This window comes from Mus caroli, chromosome 10 (genome assembly GCF_900094665.2).
Source record: "Mus caroli chromosome 10, CAROLI_EIJ_v1.1, whole genome shotgun sequence".
Taxonomy (NCBI): domain Eukaryota; kingdom Metazoa; phylum Chordata; class Mammalia; order Rodentia; family Muridae; genus Mus; species Mus caroli.
In genome coordinates, this window is record NC_034579.1 from 50,760,561 (window position 1) to 50,782,290 (window position 21,730).

Below are 21,730 nucleotides of genomic sequence, written 5' to 3' on the forward strand. Positions count from 1 at the left end.
ACAATATGAACTAACCAGTACCCCCCGGAGCTCCTGTCTCTAGCTGCATATGTATCAGAATATGGCCTAGTCGGCCATCATTGGAAAGAGAGCCTCAGTACAGGGGAAAGCCAGGGCCAAGAAGTGGGAGTGGGTGAGTAGGGGAGAGGGTATGGGGGACTTTTGGAATAGCATTGGAAATGTTAATGAAGAAAATATCTAAAAAAAAAAGACCTAAATATAAATTCCAAAGGAAATAATTCAATGACTGGGCAGCAGGAGCCTCTCTGGGGTGGGCTGTGGGAGTAGGAAGGGAAAAGTGAAGAATTACTCATCACCTTAAAAGCTTTCCCACACTAGTTGACTTTTTAAACTATGTAAATTATTACTTAATGAAAATAAATGAAAAACAATTTGGCAGGTGTCATCTGGCCCAGAGGTTCTCCACCTTCCCAATGCTGAAACCCTTTAATACAGTTTGTGTTGTGGTGACCCCCAGCCACAAAAGTATTTCTGTTGCTACCTTGAAACTATAATTTGGCTACTGTTATGAATTGTAATGTAAATATTTTTAGACTTCACGGTATGCCTAAGGGGTCATGACCCACAGATTGAGAACTGCTGATACAGACTAGGGAATAGTATTTTCTCTGTGTTCTGTCAACCAGAACGGGCTCTGCAGGGAGGAAAATGTCAGTCTATCCACAGAAGGCCTTTGCTTTTGCTCAGATTGAACAAATAAACAAATTTATGCTCTAAACTCTAGATTATATCTTAAATAGTTTTTTGCTTCTTCCTGATTATTTTCTCTAATGTGATACTGAATATGTTGATTTTTGTTTGAGATGGTCTGCAAGTGGACAGAGAGTAATCCACAGTCACAAAGCTGTTAGTCACCCCAAATAAGTTTGTTTTGTTTATATTACAAACCTGAAATAAAATTCTTCCTGGGTGAAAGACTGACAATCTTGGAAACTGGGCTGTCTTACTTAGGGTTTTACTGCTGTGAACAGACACCATGACCAAGGAAACTCTGATTCGGACAACATTTAATTGGGGCTGGCTTACAGGTTCAGAGGTTCAGTCCAATATCATCAACCAACATGGCACGATCCAGACAGGCATGGTGCAGGCAGAGCTGAGCCTTCATGTAAAGGCTGCCAGCAGAATTCTGGCTTCCAGGCAGCTACGATGAGGGTCTTAAAGCCCACACACACAGTGATAGACCTACTCCAACAGGGCCACACCTTTTAATAGTGCCACTCCCTGGGCCAAGCATATACAAACCCATCACAGGGACCTACGAAAGTGAAGGTGCTCTCAGAAACAACTCAAAATACACTGTCAGAAATGTAGGGCAAAGAATGAGACCCAGATTAAGTCCAGATTCCTAAAACTTTCTGGATTACCTTGTTAAACATTAAGACTTCCAGTGAGACTGTAATTGAGTCCTGCTAGAAAATAATATTCATAAATATCCTATTATATATACATATATATACATATTAGTTACATTAAACTGATGACATTTTGTGATTCATGTTACATATGTATATTAAAATCATAGATAAGGGGTTTTATGTAGACAATAAAAACATGTTCTTAACATGTTTCATTTGATAACTCCAATAATTTAGAAGCATCTGGGCTTTCCAGTATAGCCCTGCATACAGCGAAAGAACAATCCCAGTGCTTATCAGCAGGTACCAATATTTCTCTGTGTGTGCTCTGATAGTTTAGCACAGCCTACCAATGATCAAAGCAAGTCCCAGTTAGCATAGTCTATCTATGATCAAAACAATAGCCTAAGAAGAGATTGTCTCAGTGTGGCTGGCATGTGAAGCAATCCGCTCACACTGACTGTGCTTTAAGTCCCTATGAGGCTGACTCCAGAAGCCTGGTGTGCACTAACTAGGCCAGAGTGCTGAGCTCCAGTGATAAAAACTGCCAAGGAAGAATGTCTGCCTCATCTGCAAATGGAACCACTAGACTAGCATAGGAAACACTGAGATTTAAGACTAGTACACATTATCTTAGTTCTCTTTCTAGAGATGTAGTTTACTCGCTATTGCACAATCACCCACATTCCCTTCACTTCATCCTACATCATGTTACAATTTTCAATATTAAACATCCCCCCAAAGGACTCCCGTGGGCTACAGACGTGGTCTCCAGTGCAACGTGTAGAGGTGGGCTTTTTGGAACTGACTGGCCATAAGGGTGCTGGCCTACTCAATGGATTTCCTTTCTGGATTCTTCCTTGAGTGAATAACGAGGGGACAGTAGGAATTGGAAGGGGAGCCTAATCTGAGGAGGTAGGATGTCACAGATGTGCCTGTGATGGTCCATGTCACCAACACCTCTCCTGTGATCTTCCTAAGTGTCATTAGGTAATGAGCTTCACCTCACCCTGCCCTTCCTCCCAAGGACTGTGGATGCTCAAAGCTGCTGGCCATGGACTGAAACCTATGAAATCAGGAGTCAAAACATGTTCCTTCTGGTGTCCTCCCTCTGCGCTGCCTTCATTCCCTCCTCTCCTACTCTTCTATCACATCCTTCCCTCCTCTGCTGCCCTTGTTCCATCCTTCTTTCTCATATTCCTTCCCTCTCCTATCCGACTCCCTCTCCCCTTTCCTCATTCACTACTAGAAATAAAAATTACCTCAATGTGAAATATCTGAGGTCTTTGAATAAAGTGTGTGATATTATAGGCCCTTTCACTTTGTTTATAATGCATGCTTTAATATAGTGGATCCCTTACAATGGCTTTCAACCTTCCTAATGCTGCAACCTTTTAATTCATTTCTTCATGTATTTTAACCATATACTTATATTCAAGACTATGGTTTTGCTACTGTTATCAATTGTAACGTAAGTGTCTGATATTTCTGGTGGTCTTAGGCTATTTTGTGATAGGTTACAACCCGCAGGTTGAGAATTACTGCCTGAAAAACTTGCACAACCCAAACTAAATCTACCTTTATTTAATAGAAATACTGTACGCTTCTTTACAGCATTGCATAGCACTAGTGAGGAGGGTACAGGAATGACTGTGTGGATAGGACTTGGATACCACAGTCTCCACTTGAAGACATTTCACTCTCAATTTAGTCCCTTACCACAGGCACAAGCCCTTCTCTCTCTCTGTCACTTCTCTCCTGCTGCTAATTTAGTGCATTAAATAAAATTGAAGTACACTTCATTTTTAACAATACTTTAAATCAATTTGTGCACCATCTCATAAATTCTAGAAAATAGGCCTTTACAAACTCTAATCATACAGAATGTATGTTTCACATAAATACGCTTTTGTATATGTCCTGTATTCACATATTTGGCTATATCTTACTTAACTACATTCATTTCTTTGATATAAAAGTTTTCCTCCCACAGCGTTGGAAAAAACTTCCTGCCTGATAGTCAAAACCCAAAAACGGGGACACAATTTATACAAAACCATAGACATGCACACCAAGTGTGCACATGCGTATGAAGCTTCAAGTTTTCAATATTTACAGATTTGTAAAAGAAAGAACAGGGACAGAGTCAGTTTGCTGCCAGGACTCTGAATGAACACTGAAGAATGAATGGAAATTTTGACTAGGCTTTCCACCTCGCCCTAATCTGATCTGAGCTGCAGAAAGGATCTGGGACCTCCTGCAGCTTCAGTTTAGTTTGGGCTTTTGTAAATACATAGCTTTGCAAATATATATAAAAACAAAGTATGGACTAGAAGCACACTGAATATACACATTTTGTTATATATACATATTGGTGAATTTATGTATTTTGCAAATCTGAATGCTTAATAGAAGCTGTGTCTGTGCTCAATGCGATGCTTTACACCTGGTTACCAAGACAGGGCTAATACAGGCTAATCACTGGTAGGTGAGTTAGAACTAATTGCAATGCCCAGCATCTGGCAGAAAAGGCAGAGGGTGGCTAGCCTGGGCTACATAGCAAGTCTGCTGTATCAGAAAACAAACAGACATAAAAACAAACAAAACCCTAGAACTACTACTCATGGAAGCCACTGGCCACTGTAGAAAGAATTGACAAAGGACTACACTTATGTCTAAAAAAACTTGTCTAACTGGGGGGGGGGGGGATTATAGATGCACCCTGAGGAGGAAAAAAATTAGCAAAGTGGAAAAAAATGAATTCCCAAATACAAAGAATACAAAAGACACACAAGTAATACACACACAAAGAATATCTAATAGAACATACTGCTTGCTGGGAACTTAAATATTTTCTGACTGAGTGAACAACTGAATAGAAGAAATAGATGCCATCAAATTGGCAGAATGGAGAAAGCCACAACCTATGAGACATGCAAAGAGGGTAGATAGAAATGTATAATTTGAAAATGTGCCAATTCTTTAACATCACCAACACCAATTATAAGAATTTGTTGTTTAAAAAAAAATTATAGCTGTCCACAGACTTATCTATCGGTTTTAAATTAAAATGTTCATGAATACTAATTTTATAAACACTGGACAGTCTACATGTACAATAAAACATTAGTTGCTGATTGAACAATTAGCAACAGATGATTATTTAAATTAATACAAAGAATAGAAAGTACTGGATATCTATACAGGTATTTGTGATTGTGCGCACGTACATAAATTTTTAAAATGAGGAATTTGTAATCAAGGTTATATTCTAATTTATGATATTAAATATTTCCATAATGTAATTTTTAACTGTCTCATTACTAAAGTTAATCAGATTTAACTAGTAATTGGGTTACTAAGAATAAGTAGGTTATTTGGTATAATGGAATATTAACGAACACTCAACTGTGTTTATTACGTTAAAATGACCAATTTCCAATCTAAATTTATTTCTAAAATTGGTGTTATTCTTTTTCTCCTAAAGTCCTACAGAGGCTGGTCCTTAAGAAAAAAAACAACTGAATTTCAATTCGACTCAGGAAGTGCTGCGCTTCCAGCTTGACCACTGCCGCGGGCGCGAGTGCCGTGCAGCGCTGAGATCATCACAAGGTTGCTGGGGGAAAAACTGGCAGAAAGTTCCAGACTCTCTGATCTATTTGAATGGCTGAGATGGGAGGTGACATCCCGAGACCTCTGGCTCTGTGAAGAACTCATGAAGTCTCAGGTTACAGTGTGAGCCTGCCAGGAAAACAGCAGCCCGCCAGAGGAGCCCAGGCCGGAGGGGCGAGCGCGGCGGGTTGCCGGCGACGACCATGGCCACCCTCGGCTGCACACCTAAGGATGACGGTGAGGGGAAGGATGAGGGAGGGAGTGATCGAGGTGATAGCGACTCAAAGCCTAAAGGCAAGAAAGAAGTGGAGCCCCATACAAGACGGGAAGCGGACGAGCGGGCCGTGCGCATCCCCATCCCGGAAGTGCTCCAGCAGCGGCTGGCGGACGACTGTTACTACATCAACCGCAGGCGGCGGTTGGTGAGGCTGCCTTGCCAGACCAACGTGGGCGCCATCCTTGAGTGCTACGTGCGCCACTTCTCGGCGAGCGCGCTGGCCTTGGGGGACCGCCGGCCGCAGCCCCAGCGCGCGGCGCCCGAGAGGAGCGTGGGCCTGTGCCGGGAGATGGCGGACGGGCTGCGCATCACCTTCGATCACGCGCTCCCCTTGGTGCTGCTCTACCCTCAGGAACAGGCTCAGTATGAAATGGTCACCTCCTCCACCTTTTTCTTCCCCACTGAGGAGCGAGCCAGCGATGCTGGCAGGAGCCAGGAGGCGCCCTGGCCGGGCCCGTCGCCCCCGCAGCCCTCGGAGAGCCAGGCCGTGGCGGGGCCAGCTGCCCCCAAGAGGCGCAGGGCAGAGGCCGAGGCAACGCGGGCTCCCAGGCGATCCACCCGCCACAGCACCCACTGCCACTGGCAGGCTGAGGACCGGGCCTCTCCCCAGACCAAACGCAGTGTGCCCAAGCTGTTCCCGCACTTGCAAAAGACACCTGTGCACAGCGCAGCATCGTCCCCCATCGCTCTGACTCCTGGCAAGGAAGGGAGTGCCATGTTTGCTGGCTTTGAAGGGACAACTGAGGAAATAAATGAGATCCTCTCCTGGAAGCTTGTGCCAGACAACTACCCTCCAGGACATCAACCGCCTCCTCCCTCCTACATTTATGGCGCGCAGCATTTACTGCGACTCTTTGTAAAACTTCCAGAAATTCTTGGAAAGATGTCCTTCTCTGAGAAGAATCTGAAGGCACTACTTAAGCACTTGGATCTCTTTCTAAGGTTCTTAGCAGAATACCAGGCTGACTTCTTCCTGGAGTCAGCTTATGTCTCTGCCTGTGAGGCGCACTATAGCAGCAAGAACCCCAGGGCCCTGTGTTAAAAGTTTTAATGTCTCTGTAAGCATAGCTGCTCCACCTGGTTTTGTGTTCTGTGTTCTAGGTTGGCCCACCTTGGGGGAGAGGGGACAGGCTTGGGTATTTGAGTTCCTCACATATTGCAGTTATTTTTGTTAACAACCAATTACTTCCTTGCTTTGTTTTGTTGCCTTGCCTGTAGGGAGGTAAAGTTGCTTAATTAGTTAATTTATAAAAATACATGCCATTGCACAGGCTGTGTGTGATAGCAGGAAGCAGCCTCTCCTATGTTCAGAGGGAATATTCGAAACTATGCATAGGTTCTGCTGTTCTGGTAGACATCACAAAGGCTGTTAACAAGAATTATGGTGTTTAGTTTTCTTAGCATCAAGCAAAATGTTTTTGAAGACTCTTCTAATGTGATGAGATTGGAGGACTCTGTTCAGCATATATGAGTTCATATTTGGACACATGGCAATCTGAAATAACTTCTGGGGAAAACAAACATTGACAGCAAAAGAGAATTTCTAGCTCTATAATTTGTAAAATTCCCTTTCTGTGAAACATTTTCTTTGGTTATCTAAATAAAGCATTTTTGTCTCACAAAATTATTTATAAAGCTTCTCTATTCTTATACAAAGTTTACTATTCATGCCTAAATGTAAAGTAAAAAGAAAACCAACATTTCACAAAGTAGAAAGCTGTTGCACAGAGTAGATTCCCTAGTTTTGTTTTGGAGAAAACGGACAATAATTTTATATGAGATATGATACGGCCTCAATGAGAGCAAAGGAAACTGAATTTAGGGGGATTATATTAACACTTTAAGTTTAGATGTATACTTAAGAATTATTATATGAGATATGAATTCTAAAAGGCAAGCTGACAGACTAGAATTTACTTTCCCATCTGATAGAATGAAAACAATACCGAATGATGCTGTTACCTTATCTTTGTTGAAATAAAACATCCTAAGAAAAATATTTCTCTAAATACTTTAGATGGCTAGGAACCCTAAGTTGCTAAACCTTGGGAAAGATGAAAGAGTTCAGGCAGATATTTTAAAGAACAAATTTTGCAAATGTTTTTAAAAGGTGCTGAATAGCAGGGTAGGTAAGCAAAGTTCAGAATGACTCAATATGTGGGATCGACCTTCAATGCAAAGGTCACACTGGGAAGGGGCTAGGGATCTGCTGTCTGTGACAGAGCCAGCTTTGCCCTTGAGAACAGGCTGTTTTTGTGTGTGGAGGGATAAAGGCCTGGAGGTAGTAGGGAGCACTGCGGATGGGGAGATGAGAATGGCCTTCCTCTGAGTACTAGTCAGAGCTGAACAAGTAAGAAATAATGGACACTGGAAAGGAGGCCATAGATCAAGAAAGCTCGCCAAAGGTGTTTAGCTCTGATTTTCAAAATGAGAAACAGGAAAGGAAGCTTAATATCACTGTTTTATTTCCTGCATTAATTTCCTCTCTATTAATTTATGAACACTCGGGAGACAATAGGGTTGGAGAGAATAATAACCACATTCTACCTCCTGGCCACTGATCACACTCTTCTAGCACAAAACATAGCTCTTAAGTGTTCAGTGACCCCAAGCAGAGTAATCTGAATGAAGGAGGGTGATATTTTTTCATTATTTTATGGGTATGGGTGCTTTGTCTGTGTTCCATGTGCATGCCTGATCTCCATGGGAACCAGAAGGCATTCACTTTTCAGGAACTGGAGTTCAGGTGGTTGTGATCTACAGTGTTAGTGGTGGAAATCGAACCCAGGTCCTCTGGAAGAACAGCCATTTCTCTTAACCCATTAGATAATCTCTCTAGCCCCCAAAGTGTAAATATGGAAGTTACAAATATTCTCTCAGGAGACTGAGGTAGGTGGATTGCCATGAGTTTGAGGCCAGTCTGGTGTACATTGAAAGACCCTGTCTTTAAAAAAATGTAACAAGAATTGTCTTTCTATATAAAAGGCGCTATACTGAGAAACCCAGATGACTCTGGTCAGCATAATCTCTTTAGTGTAAAGAGGAAAGGATGGCCCTGACTCATGAAGGCAGGCTAAGTATTAAGCAACTCTGCGAACTTCTGACATGGGTGGGAGCCTCATGGCAGGCGCAATGATACAGGTGTAGCAGGAGTGCACTGTGGATAGATTCATTTAGTAGAAGCTTGATAAGTGATGCAACAACTAACAGATAAGGCCTAGAATACAGAGATGGGGTCTCAATGGGATGTCACCTTCAAAACTGAGTTCCCCATAGGCCCATTTAAGTTCCCATAAGGCCCTGGTAAGTTTTATTACAAGATCCTAATTGTAACAAAAAAAACAAGTCTGGTTCTGCATTCCTCCAGCTTCCTGTCTTCCCACTCGAGCTCTGCCTCCTGGGCACGGTAAGTGCCCTTTCTGTTTCTTCTTTGTATTACAGCACAGCTACAGGCTGTGGCTTGGACGGCAGCACCATGGTGTTCAGACCTCCCAGCCGTAAGAACCACAGAGCAAATAAAATGCTTCATAATTAGCCTCGGAGGTTCTGTTATAACAACATAAAACAGGCGGATACAGATAGGGACATGAGAAGCGGGAGCCCAACGGAAGCACTAATGTCCTCATTATTCACAGTAGAGTCAATCAGCTCTGTCCAAAAAGGAAATATCAGATCTCTTGAAGGATTTTACATAATCGTATTTCTTAACCTTACAGGGATTCTGAGGAAAGTACTTACTGAAGTGAAAAAAAAAAAAAACTTATTTGAAATTCAGCAATTCCTTCCATCTCACTTGGGTGTCTTTTCCTGTCTGTGGAGTTCACTTGAATTGAAAGTGGCACTCTTGATTCCATCTTCATAACTAAATTAATTTCTATGTATGCATATTACTATACACACACACACAGAGCAATGTCTAGAATAATTTCCTTCAATGTTTATAATGACAGTGAGAATTAATAGGAATTTCACTTAATTTATTATACTTAATTTACCATACTGGTTAATTTATTTATAATAAAGATAAATTACTGTTTGAGAAACAGAGAAAAAAATAAGACGACTTTCAAACAAAAGCAACCAAAGAGATGGATGAGCTGCTGAGTGACACGAAAACAAAAGATTCATTTTGTTTGCATTCATGGGAGGAATAGGAGATCCCAGAGTTCAGTTTCTGACATATTAAGTTTTTGATGCCTGAGAAATGTGTGAATTGAGATGTCAAAAGGCCAAACGTGATAAGAACTAAAAGAGTATTGGGGGTGGAAGGCTTACCCAGGAAACACCTTCAGAATTTCATTCAAAGACTACTCTCAGAAAGAGATTTAGAAGTTACAGCTACAGATGTATATAGTTTTACAGAAGTCAAACTGTATTTTTTGGTTTTGTTTTTTGAATCAGAGTCTAAGATAGCTCAATCTAGCCTGAAACTCACCATGTAGCCAAGGAGAGCCTTAAATAACTCTTGTTTATCCTGCTATACTTCCCAAATGCTAGGACTGCAGGCATGGGTCATCATGCCCAGACACAAAAGACAATTGGTTTTTTATATACAAAAACCAATGTCCCACTATATCAAAAGCTATTAAAAGTTAAAATGGGATAAAAATCAGGCAAAAAATGGATGCATCAGAATCAGTAACATGACAGTGACCTTGGTCTTAAAACAGAAGGATATACACCTCCGAGAGGTTACAAACTCAAAGCCAACCTGAAGTTGGCTGAAAAGGAAACAGGAGAAGAAGATGGAAGGCAGAGAAAGAGCTTAGCTGCAGGGAACTGGAGAGTCAAGATTCTTACAATGTTTAGTGTTGCCTGAGTGTAGGGTGGATGGATGGATGGAGACATTCTCACCCTGCTAGGAATGACCCACAAAGACATAATAGGCAGGAAAGAGCACAGGGACTAATCAAAGAGGCAATGTTCTTGAGTGAGAGAGAATTACCACGAAAGCTCTCTAAGGCCATCTCGGCAAATTAGACTTCAGAGTTCTCAGTAATTTGTGATGCTGTTGAAATGTGAAAAGCCATAAACCACATTTCACTGAATCTTAAATTAGTCTCAGTGCCATGTTTAGACACAAGTTATTGCCAATGTGCCATTAATGCTATCTCTAGAGTTTTGAAGCAGAGAAGGGACTGGTATAAGCAAGAAAAGCCAGACACACTCATGAGGTGGCATCTTGGAGAGGATGTCACAATGAGGATAGAGTCCAAGCACAGCACTGACGCTGTAAGAAAGGAAGTTCTAGGTAAAATTCCAAAGCACAGAAGCACAGGTTTCGGGCATAATGGGATACCACGGTCTATCATGAACCTCAATAAACACTAAAGAGTGGACTGGAATGAGCTAATTCAAACTACAACTGTATGAGACAATGGAAATACTTCAGAATACAAGGAAAATAAGTTTAGTATGATGATGGTTAACACTCATGGTCACCTTGACAGGCTCGAGAATCCCTCAACAGATGTGCCTCTGTGCATGCCTGTGAGACGTTTCTTAGATCGGATTCTCTGAGATAAGAAGACTCTCTAAATATGGGTAGCACCTTCCCATAGGCTTCCCATAGGCTGGGGGGTCTTGGATTCATAAGAAAACCACCTGGACACCACCAGCATCCATCTTTCTCAGCTCCCTAGCTGGAAGTACAATATGGAGAGCTGCCTCAAGCTCTGCCATGATGCCTTTCCCAAGGTAATGTAATGTGCCCAGAAACTATGAGATTGAATAAAGTTTCCTGCCATAAATTGCTTTGGTCAGGTATTTTGGTACAGTCAAGGACAAAAGTAATGGATATGATTCTTTAAAAGAACACGATAAACAAGAACTTCTCAAAAGAGAGCTGGAGAGATGGAAAAACAATAACTATGCTTGCAGAGGACATATGAGAAAAGGATTCACAATCATTTAAAATTCCAATTCCTAGGGATTTGACACCCTCATTAGCCTCCATAAACAACTACACACATATGATTTATGCTGCTGTGTTTACATAGGCACACACATAAATCACTTTTAATGTTTAAAAAACAAAATATTGATTGAAGAAAAACTGCCAGAAAGCTCAAATTAACATGCAAACTTTTCTACATATAGTCCTTTTCTCTGAACACTAAGGTGGTAATGTAGCAAATGTGTCAGAGATTGCTGGCCTGGCAATATTTGTTCCCTAGTGAAACATAAAACAGAATAGAGCTGATTAAGTATGAAAAAACGCAAAGGACCATTTGTTAGAACTTTTACTACCAAGGGTTTATATGTGCCTGATACTATTTTTAGCCCTTTGAATTGTTCCTATGTAGTAATAAGAATAAGAATAAAAATAAGAGTAAGACTATATGTAATAATAATATTGTGAGTGCCCTGCATTTTATAGCTGTATGACTGAAGCTCACACAAGTATACAATCCTGGTCCAGAATATTCAGACTGCTAGAAAGTAGTTCTCTCTCTCTCTCTCTCTCTCTCTCTCTCTCTCTCTCTCTCTCTCTCTCTCTCTCTCTCAGCAGTGGGATGGTAGTACACTTTCTACAAGACAGGTAACTCCATTTGTAGACTGTTAGAAAGGGTGTAGAAAATGCTTATTGCGAGCTTTCATTTTTATAAATTCCAGGAATCGTTTTCCTAGAACAGTTGTTAAAAATATCACAAAAGAATGAAAGTTGACAGAAGAGGGGGTGACAAAGGATGGGTACATGGTTTAATGGGTGAAATCACTAGCCACCAAGCCTGATTATCTGAAGTCCAAGCCCCAGAGTCAACTACACCAGTTGCCCCTGACCCCCACCCATGTTATGTGTGCATATGCACACACACTATATAAATAAATGTAAACTTTAAAAGGAATATACAAGAGGGAAAAGGTATGTACTTGGCATATAATTAGAAGAAACTAAAATCTATTTTCAAAAATACAGAACAAAAGAATTCTGTTGAATCATTTTTAATCCATAATACTGTGCCTTCTTGCTATATGATGTCCCAGATCAATAGTAAAAATTTAATGTGAAAACATTTAGAGATAAGTAACCCATCTTTTAAAAAAATTAATAGTTACAGTCTTTTTATATTTTAACCAAGAAGTCAAAAAATGAAGTTCAGCTATAAATGAACAAGTAAAAAGTATGAAGTTAATGTGCACAACTGTGAGGTGCACTGCCAGCAAGGACTCCTCCTTTTAGAACAGCATTCACAGTATTTCTTTTGCAGCAAATTATCACTGGCCTCCTTCATGCCTGAGAAAGTTACTGTGCTAATACAATAGAAAATCATGAACCTACGGAAAGAAATTCTTCTTAAATCAGCTGCTTCTGAAGGAAGTCATGTGTAGGTGGGAAAGCAAGTTACACACAGACATTTGACTGAAACATGTGTCCCTAAGTCTCTGTGTCCTGGCCAAACACACATCCGTCCCCATTTGAACAAGCTAAATAAAATGTCAAGGAATATAAACTCAACCAGAAAGTTTTAAACATCAAGAATCAATGATCAATACCAAGGAGCAAAGTCTGGGCCTCGAGAACAACCATCCATGTTGAGTCCTATTTCAAGGCTTTATTATGGCAAGGATCTAAGCACAAACCAGCCTCGAGAAGCTTCATGTGACTCCTAAGAATCCCAATGAAAGCAGACCTTGATGTACTCCTATATGCTGAACAACGGTAACAGTCACTAATCAAATAGAACCTAAATTCTTACAAAGGCTGCAGTGACAAACCCCAAGTGCTATCATTTGCTTTTACTATAATGTTATAGAATGACCCACTATCTTTAAATGCTATTTTTAAATTAACCCACCTTAGCACTTTCTAGGAGTATAGATAAGTGGGCTGTGGGGACAGCTCAGTGGGTAAAGTGTCTGCTGTACAAACATGAGGACTTGAGCCTTATCCTATGCACATGCATGGAGGGCAGACTGTCCTGGAACCTCAGTGCAGGTAGGCGGAGACAGACAGGTTCCCCAGAGCTCATGGTCAACCAGTCTATCTCAATCTGTGAGCTCCAGGTTCACTGACAGACCCTGTCTCAGTAAAGGAGAGAGCAACCGAGAAAGACATCTGAGTTCAAAGTCAACTCTCTGTGCATATACACCACCTCCCACACATGGACATATACTAGGTATCACACGAGATATGTAAGAAACAAATGCTCAACTTTTCCAATTTGTAAAATATGCTTTAAGTTGAGTTGCTTACCTTAGACCAAAGGTGTGCGATTGTTCATAATTCAGTAAAGACCGGATCTTGGCTTCAGAGTTCAAAACAATAAGCCTATCCATTATATCCTAAAGATAACAAAGAAACACTGAGATTCTTTTTAACAGAAGCTGTTTAAAGCAATTAAAGCAATAAATATTCACTTAAATTTGTGACTCCAGAACGTGGATTCACCCTGGAACCAGCTGAGAGTCGTGAGGCGTTGTGATCAGAGATACCCAGACACATCCTAGTCTTTGTGAACTTACAGGTCTAAGTGAGGCCTGAGCATTATGATCAGAAAAGTTTCTAAACGGTGTCCAAATAAAGGAGCAGAACATACACCTAACATTCACCGTGGGCAGCAGCCTGTATGCAGAATAAAGTAAAGAGAGGAGTGCCCCAAATACACACTAATCATGAAAGCAAATATAAAACCTACAAATGTGAAGCAACAACAGTCAATAGGAACATTTCTATCTAGTAGTTATTTGAGACTGTGCTAACAGCCTCTCTAGTGTGTAGAAATCAGCAGTTGACACTACAGGAAGAATACTCTCATCACATAGGAAACAAAGGAAGATGACTAACAGCAATAGACAGAAGGACAAACAGATAGAGAAATTGGTCTACTTAGGAGCAATTAAGGCACAAAGCCTACAGGAGTGATTCCAGCATTAGTGTTCTTAAAGCTTCTCTAGATTTCCCATTATGAAGCCATCCCTCAAAATCAGAAGCAGAACGCTGCCTCGAGCACTGATGACATTAGTCCACCATACAAGGTTCTCTGTCGGTACAGCCATCTCTAAAGTGTTTCCTTTAAAGCTCTGCTTTTTGCCTGATGTCTTGACTCATAGGCATAATCTTACCACTTAAGAAGTTAAGGCAGAGGACTACCTTGAGTTTGAGGGCAGGCTGGGCTACATAGTGAGTTCTGGCCTACCCTGGCCTATAGTGTAAGACTATGTGTCAATAAAAAGAAACAAAGACAAATGAGCACAGTAATTAAAAACCAAACACAAAGCCCTGTTTTGTATACATTTTGAGTACAGACTTAAGAACTTTATATATAAATACATCAATGAATTTAAATACAGCATATTTTTGTGACCAATGGAGCAAAAGAAGGTTTAGTTAAGAAACAAAGTCAAACGAAATGAATTAATGCCTTCATGAAAGATGACAAAAGAATGGTCCCAGCACATGGATAGAAGGTGAGGGAATGAGTTTAGAGAGGAAGAAGTAATAACAAATGACTCAAAATATATTTGATAAATGCTAAGTAAAGCATAGCAAAAATGAACAAGGTAGCCTTAACCTGGTAAGATATAAGGCTCAACATTTAAAAGAATGCATGTATTGGGCTAGGGGTATAGTGCAGTTTGTAGTTTGTCTCATAAAATGCACCAGACCCTGGATTTGATACTCAATATGAGAAAAACTAGGCATGGTGTCTCATGCCTGCAACCCCTGCACTCAGTAGGTACAGGCAATAGAGCAAAAGTTCAAGGACATCCTTGGATTGATTGCAACCTAAAGACTACCCTGGGCTACATGAGAACCTATCCCATTCAAATATATGTATAGATGTATACTATCATTTATATATATGTATGTATGTATATATACATACACACATACATACACACACATATCCTATCGCATACATACCTATACATACTCAAATTTATTGGTATTTTATAGGAATGTATAATAACTAATAAATAAATTAAATAAAAATATGAAAAAATACAGAATAAAACAACTCATTTTTTAACAGTCTATCACTATAGTCTTCCTCTGGCTGGGCACACTTTGTTCTAATCATCATGTGATGAACTGAACTATATAACTCACAATCATATCCCAGCTGCAAAGTCATCTTCTCCACAGCTGCCCCCCTCACCTCTGTCTTCATCAGTTAAAACAAATCTGCACAGTTCTCTAAATACAGAGCTAAGCATCCTGACAGCTGGTGACACCTGGGAGATCTGAAGTTCTGGCTCTGAATCTAAGTAGTAGATTAGGATGAATAACATGATCAGAAGGGATGGTAATACCAACAACAAGCTGTTGGAAAGGGAGACTGAAGCAATCTATCAGCGATAATGTATTTGAGAGAACAAATGTTATAGTAAATAAGTTCTTCGTCAGAGAGGATAACATTGATGTATCATCACCTAGGGAACAAAGTGGAGCTCTTGGGAAGCCTGCCTTATGGAGAGCTTTGGATTTTAAGCACCACAGCATGTCAGGAAAGGAATCGGCTTCTTAAATCAAACTGATCCAGCAACAAGCCGGTTTAAGGCCCAGAACTGGCAAACAGTCCACACATATCCGATTTCACAGGATACTCTCCTTGTTGAGAATAAGTTCGGTAAGCTAGCCGTCAGACCACAATCTATGGCTAGATCAGCAAAGAGGAATTCTATATAGGTAGGCTTACAGCTGAGGGCCTGCCCTATTCAAGCTGTCCAGTGGCCAAACTCATGCCATCTGACTGCTTCAAGGAAATGAACAGATGTGGGGTAAGGAGCAGGTCAAAAGTGCACCTTTCAAACATGGATGGCTAGTGCTTAACCTATGATAAAAATGAATTCAGCTAAGGTCCTCATTTGGGACATTTCATATTGGGGAAGTAGAAGAAAAGGCCACTCCCTATACAGTGGGTTAAGTACCAACCTCCTAAAACTCCACCAGTGCCCTAATGCCCAGAACTTCTCAATGCCCCCCTATTTGAAAAGGGGATCTTTGCAGAAAGATTTAAGTTAAAAAATCTTGATCATCTTGGATTATCCAGAAGGGACTTTAATCTAAGACAAATATCTCGAAAAGAGAAATACAAAGGAAGATTTCGGTCAGGAAGAGGCAAGGACCATGTAAAGATAATTAAGCATGGAGTCTAGCAGCAGTATGAAATGAAATACCTACAAACATTTATATGATTAATAGATACATAACAGACTGACAGACAGACAGATATATAGAAGATAGATAAATGACAGATAAGATGGGTGATAAAAAGATAGATAAGACAAATAAATAGATGACAGATATAGATGATAATAGATAAATAGATGATAGATAAGTATATAATAGATAAATCCATAGATAGATAGATATAGAGATAGATAGATACATAGATAGGTACATAGATTCATAGATACATAGATAGATACATACACAGATACACAGATACATAGATACACTGATAAATACATAGATGGATGAGAGATAGTTTCTGTGGATTTCTGCTACACAATGGATAATGCTTCCCCCACAAACCATAGACTATGTCACAAACACCCTAGTTCCAAGCATTGTAAACCTTTCTTTGGGTTTGTTTGTAGAGTACAAGATAATTGCAAAACAACATAGCCTTAGTTGTGTCCTTGTTTGACTCCCAGAAGTTTAATGCTAAGACCCTAAAGACACAATGTACTTTGGACCCAAGACTTGGAGGAATTGAGCTACAGCTGACCTGAAAGCCTCCAGCTTGAGGACACAGTATCAGAACATGGTATGCAAGCCTTGGGAGAAAAGCAATGAGGAGATTTTGTTAGCTGTGAAGCAGATGAGCCACAACAATGACTGGTCAGGCAAAATGCCCCTAGTGGTGTAATAGTGACACTTTTATTCTATATCTAAACAACAACTGTGGAACTGCATTTAAGGCCTGCTTAGCAGGAGGGAATACATGCCTGGTACTTGAAACCTAGCCAACTACATATGGCTGGAGAAATCATATACCCTATATGAGAACTATGAGTGTCCTAAGTTAATACAAGCTCTAGCTGCATCCTAAATTCTTGTCCTTAACCCAGAGGTAATTAGAGCTCTCACTCCTATCCAAAAGAGCTCCTCTTTAAGTAGATGGAAACGCCTTCAGAGTTTCACAACAGATCAAAATGCAGAGAATGAGTAAACATGGGGTGCACAACCCCAGCTGATACATACACAATGCAACCTCTACACCTAAGGCTCAGAGAAAGTGGCAGACGATGGGATGGGGATATTTAATTGTCAGAGAGCCAGGATGTCGGCAGCAAGACAGACTCTTCTATACTTGATAGAGAAGCTGCACCCATGGACCTTCAGCAGTCTAGTTGTCTGAACAAGGAGAGCACCAGGCAACTTTACAAAGTGGATGAGAGACATGTCAGAAAGCCCCACTCCTAGGCGAAGAGCTACAAGCAATCAATGGCTGCCAAAAGAAAGAGACTTGGTTTTCTCTAGGGACAAGCTCACTAATAGGTTATTATTCTGTACAGTGTTATATCAATTTGATGCAAGCTACAGTCATCTGCGAGAAGGGAATCCCACTTAAAAAAATACCTCCATAAGATTGGTTATAGGCAAACCTTTATGGCATTTTCTTAATTAGTGATTGATGGAGAGGGGCCCAGCTGACTGTGGGTGGTGCCACCCTGGACTGGTGGTCCTGGGATCTGTAAGAAAGCAGGCTGATCAAGTCAGGGGGGAAAGCCAGTAAGCAGTACCCGTCTATGGCCTTTGCCCTGTTTGAGTTCCTGCCTGCATTGGTTTGATGGTGAACTGTTATATGAAACTGTAAATGAAATAAACCCTTTCCTCCCCCGGGTGCTTTTGATCATGATGTTTCATCACAGCAATGATCAACGAGATAAAACTGAGTACAAGAAGATGGGATTGAAACAATCTAAGAAAATAAGAGATCCTAGATTCTTAAAGGCTTAATGGAAAACTTATTCAACTTTACATTTTACTTCAAAATAGTTACCAAAACCTTCCCACAGTAGAAAACAAGTTTAAGAATTCAAAAGGTGAAACACAGAAAGGACAAAACCATTTCTAAAACCAATAATATGTAAGACAAAAATGACAGAGTGAAAGTAATGTTAGAAACAGAACTTTAGGATTAAGTAATTCTTTACTAATCCTTGTGTATTTGTATTCATGCACATATTATCTATTCATTTGTTGTATAATTAATATTCAATCAAAGATAATGATATAGGTCCCCTTTAATAGTTAAAAAACCAAGCTAATCATATGGGCAATTTTGAGTATGAATTAAGTTTCAAATTAAATAAGTATGCATATACTGTCCTCATGGACATAATAAATAATTCATTAAAACAGGTTGAAAAGATATTAGACTCCTTGGTTATAATTTATCCCAATTATTCTAGTCAGGAAGGGAACTATGTAAGAATGGCATTATAACACCCATATAAGCTAATGGATCATCTTAAACTCAATTATAAGAAGTTTGTCCATATGGTAAGATGCTTTCCTGATTGTAGAGGGTTAGCTTTGCATTCTGATAGGTAAAGGAACTGCTACATGTCTTGAACCAAAGTTTTCACTGGTAGATAAGTCAAAAGTTGATGATGTAGAGATGTGTAATCAATTCAGATATTAGTAAGCAGTAGATGTCCTGTGTATTTGTCAACTGAACAATTTTTGCTACAAATCTCAAACAGCAGTCAATTAGAAAAGAGAAGAGTTGAAAGAAAGTGACTTACGATGATGCATGTTGGAACTTCACGAAGAGAATACTCTGCCTTATTAGGAAGCTCCTGATTGGCTGTTAGCTCATACACAGCAGGGTAGGACAGCAGGTTCACCAGTGCAAGGAAGGACTGCGGGGGTGGGGGTGGGGAGACATTGAAATAACTCATTATTTTTAATATTGCACAGAAACAGTCATTTGTGTAAATGTTATATCTGAATGTCTATGAAGGTAGCTTTTACAATACATCTACTGCTGGTGTGATATATCTATTCATGATAGGTTAAAAACTAACAAAAATAGCAATAGCCTAAGATCTTCCAATGCTAATATAGCACATACAAGGAGCACATATAATAGTCAGAAAACATTTCAGAACGCTATGTGATTCCTCAAGTTAGATTCTGATGAAAACGAAAAGTTCTTTCCTTCTCATTCTTTAAACTATTATATCTAAGAAAATACAAGAGAGTAATACTCTAAGGTGAGATAATAAAGTCTGTATATTCTCAGGCTTAGTCTATAAAATTATCTAATAATATATTCAAAGAAAATCAAAATAACCTAGACATTGTAGTTAATTTTCCAAAGTAACGGCCTTCCTGTGAAAAACAGCTCCTTTGCCCTGGTCTAATCTGACCAAATCTCCTCTGCATGGCATCTGTAAGCCAAAGGCATCTCTCAATGACACTTCAGTTCATCTACTTAACAGCAAGTGAATATAATTCTCACACAAATTTCATTCTCAGCTCCTAGCTTAAAACATTCCATGGGTATCCATCATTACATAGCAGGAAGTCCACATTCCTTAGATGACTACCAGGGCACTTGACCCTCTTCTCCTGTCTCAAGCCTCATTCTATCATTCCCCAATGTGAAGCCCTGTAATCTCCTTCAACTGACTGCCAGCCACAGGACCTTCTCTCCTTCTGCTACCCCACTTAACCTGACCTCAACTGCACTAACCTCATAAATTTGTCACAAGCCAAGCAGTAAGTGGCGCACGCCTTTAATCCCAGCACTCGGGAGGCAGAGGCAGATGGATTTCTGAGTTCAAGACCAGCCTGGTCTACAGAGTGAGTTCCAGGACAGCCAGGGCTAGACAGAGAAACCCTGTCTCAAGAAAGCAAAGAAAGAAAGAAAGAAAGAAAGAAAGAAAGAAAGAAAGAAAGAAAGAAAGAAAGAAAGAAAGAAAGAAAGAAAGAAAGAAAGAAAGGGAAAGAAAAGTTTGTCACTTTCTTTCCAGCCTACTCTTTTTCCAAAGTTGGACGCACTTATTAGTTTTTTTTTTTTTTGCAAGCATTGTGTTATGCTTAAAAGTTAGAGATTTTAAAATTAGAGTAGATTGAAAATTTGTGAATCATATTATTCACTGTAAGAAAAATCAAAATTTGAGAAAAATACAAGAACTACTTAATTTGATTTCTCACTAGTAGGTGAAATAACGTGTGGTAAAAGGCTTGACTAATAACACATTCATACAAGAACTAATACTTTTGCTACTTTCTCTGGATCAGGTCTCTCTGCAAACAAAAGGATAGCCATCAGATACTATTTAAGAGGATTAGTCACTGTAGTTCTTGCTTGTTAGTAGGAAAAATAGAGTCCACATCCTTTTCCTTCCTTTTATACTTAGTGGAGTATCATTTATCATGTTACAGTGGTTATACAGTAGATATATACAACATATGGTGATGTGTAGCAAATTGTATCTCTGAATAAAGAATGAATGTGCATTAAGTTTAAGGTGTCCACATTTCCCCCATCAGGTACAACTTCTTAAAACAAAGATCAACTTTCTTAACAACAATAACAATATAATGAAGGATTTAAACCTAATAATATTAGCATAACAGTAAAATTACCAAAGAATAAGTATAATGGGTTAGTTTAAATTTACAGAACTTGCCTAGTTAAGAGAATACTATGCTATGCAGAAAAACTTTCACTCTAGATGAGCATAGTGAGGCAGAAAGGAAAAAGACTGATTATCAGGGAAAGCGTGGTAGAAAAATGTGTCTCTACATTACCATCAAAGAACCTACAAGGGAACCACAGGGTTCATGGCCACCAATGAAACAACTGCACAAACAAATTCACCAAGCAGGTGTTTGGAAATTTGCTCATTCCAATATAACTTTAAAAAACTCACCTTAATATCTAGAGAATATGCCAAAGGTAAAATATGAAAACTAAAAATGCTTTAAACATTTCACGATACTGATCCAGCAATATTGACATATAATAAGTAAATCTCATCTTCTCTATAGTAATGGATTACAAATATAATTTACAAAATGGATAAAATATCAGTCATATATTAATACACTGAGGCTTTCTTATTATTTACATAGACAGCTCTATTCATGTTTCTGAATTCTCCTTTCAAAGAAATAAAATAATTCTGTCAGCAGAAAGCTGTGGTAATTTTTGATAAACTACTCTTAGCAAATTAAGTAGGGCTTCAGAGGAAAATAATCAAATAACTGTATTTGAAAAAAAATAACCTGCAGATAATTTTAAAGAGACTTGAGAAGATTTCAGTAGATTACCACAAGAACAAACAAATCCATTTCTCACTCATTAGACATTTTTTTTCTTTTTTTTATTAGGTATTTTCCTCAATTTACATTTCCAATGCTATCCAAAAAGTCCCCAATACACTCCCCCCCCCAGTTCCCCCACCCACCCACCCCCACCCCTTGGCCCTGACATTCCCCTGTACTGGGGCATATAAAGTTGGCAAGTCCAATGGGCCTCTCTTTCCAGTG

General features: G+C 39.6%; 1 protein-coding gene and 1 pseudogene across 3 annotated transcripts in view; one reads left to right on the forward strand and one right to left on the reverse strand.

Annotated features, from left to right (window-relative positions):
* The window catches only part of LOC110303532, a 10,181-nt pseudogene extending 3,286 nt beyond the window's left edge, over positions 1-6,895 (forward strand). The window contains exon 2 of the transcript XR_003837799.1: positions 4,867-6,895. The product of XR_003837799.1 is annotated as a male-specific lethal 3 homolog pseudogene (transcript). The remainder of the gene's footprint in view (positions 1-4,866) is intronic.
* The window catches only part of Tbc1d32 (TBC1 domain family member 32), a 213,273-nt gene that overhangs the window by 92,447 nt on the left and 99,096 nt on the right, over positions 1-21,730 (reverse strand). For both annotated transcript variants that reach the window (XM_029482691.1, XM_021174643.2), the window contains exons 21-22: positions 18,973-19,089; positions 13,466-13,554 (exon numbers count right to left, since the gene is read on the reverse strand). In XM_029482691.1, the coding sequence (XP_029338551.1) occupies positions 13,466-13,554; positions 18,973-19,089 (206 nt within the window). The remainder of the gene's footprint in view (positions 1-13,465; positions 13,555-18,972; positions 19,090-21,730) is intronic.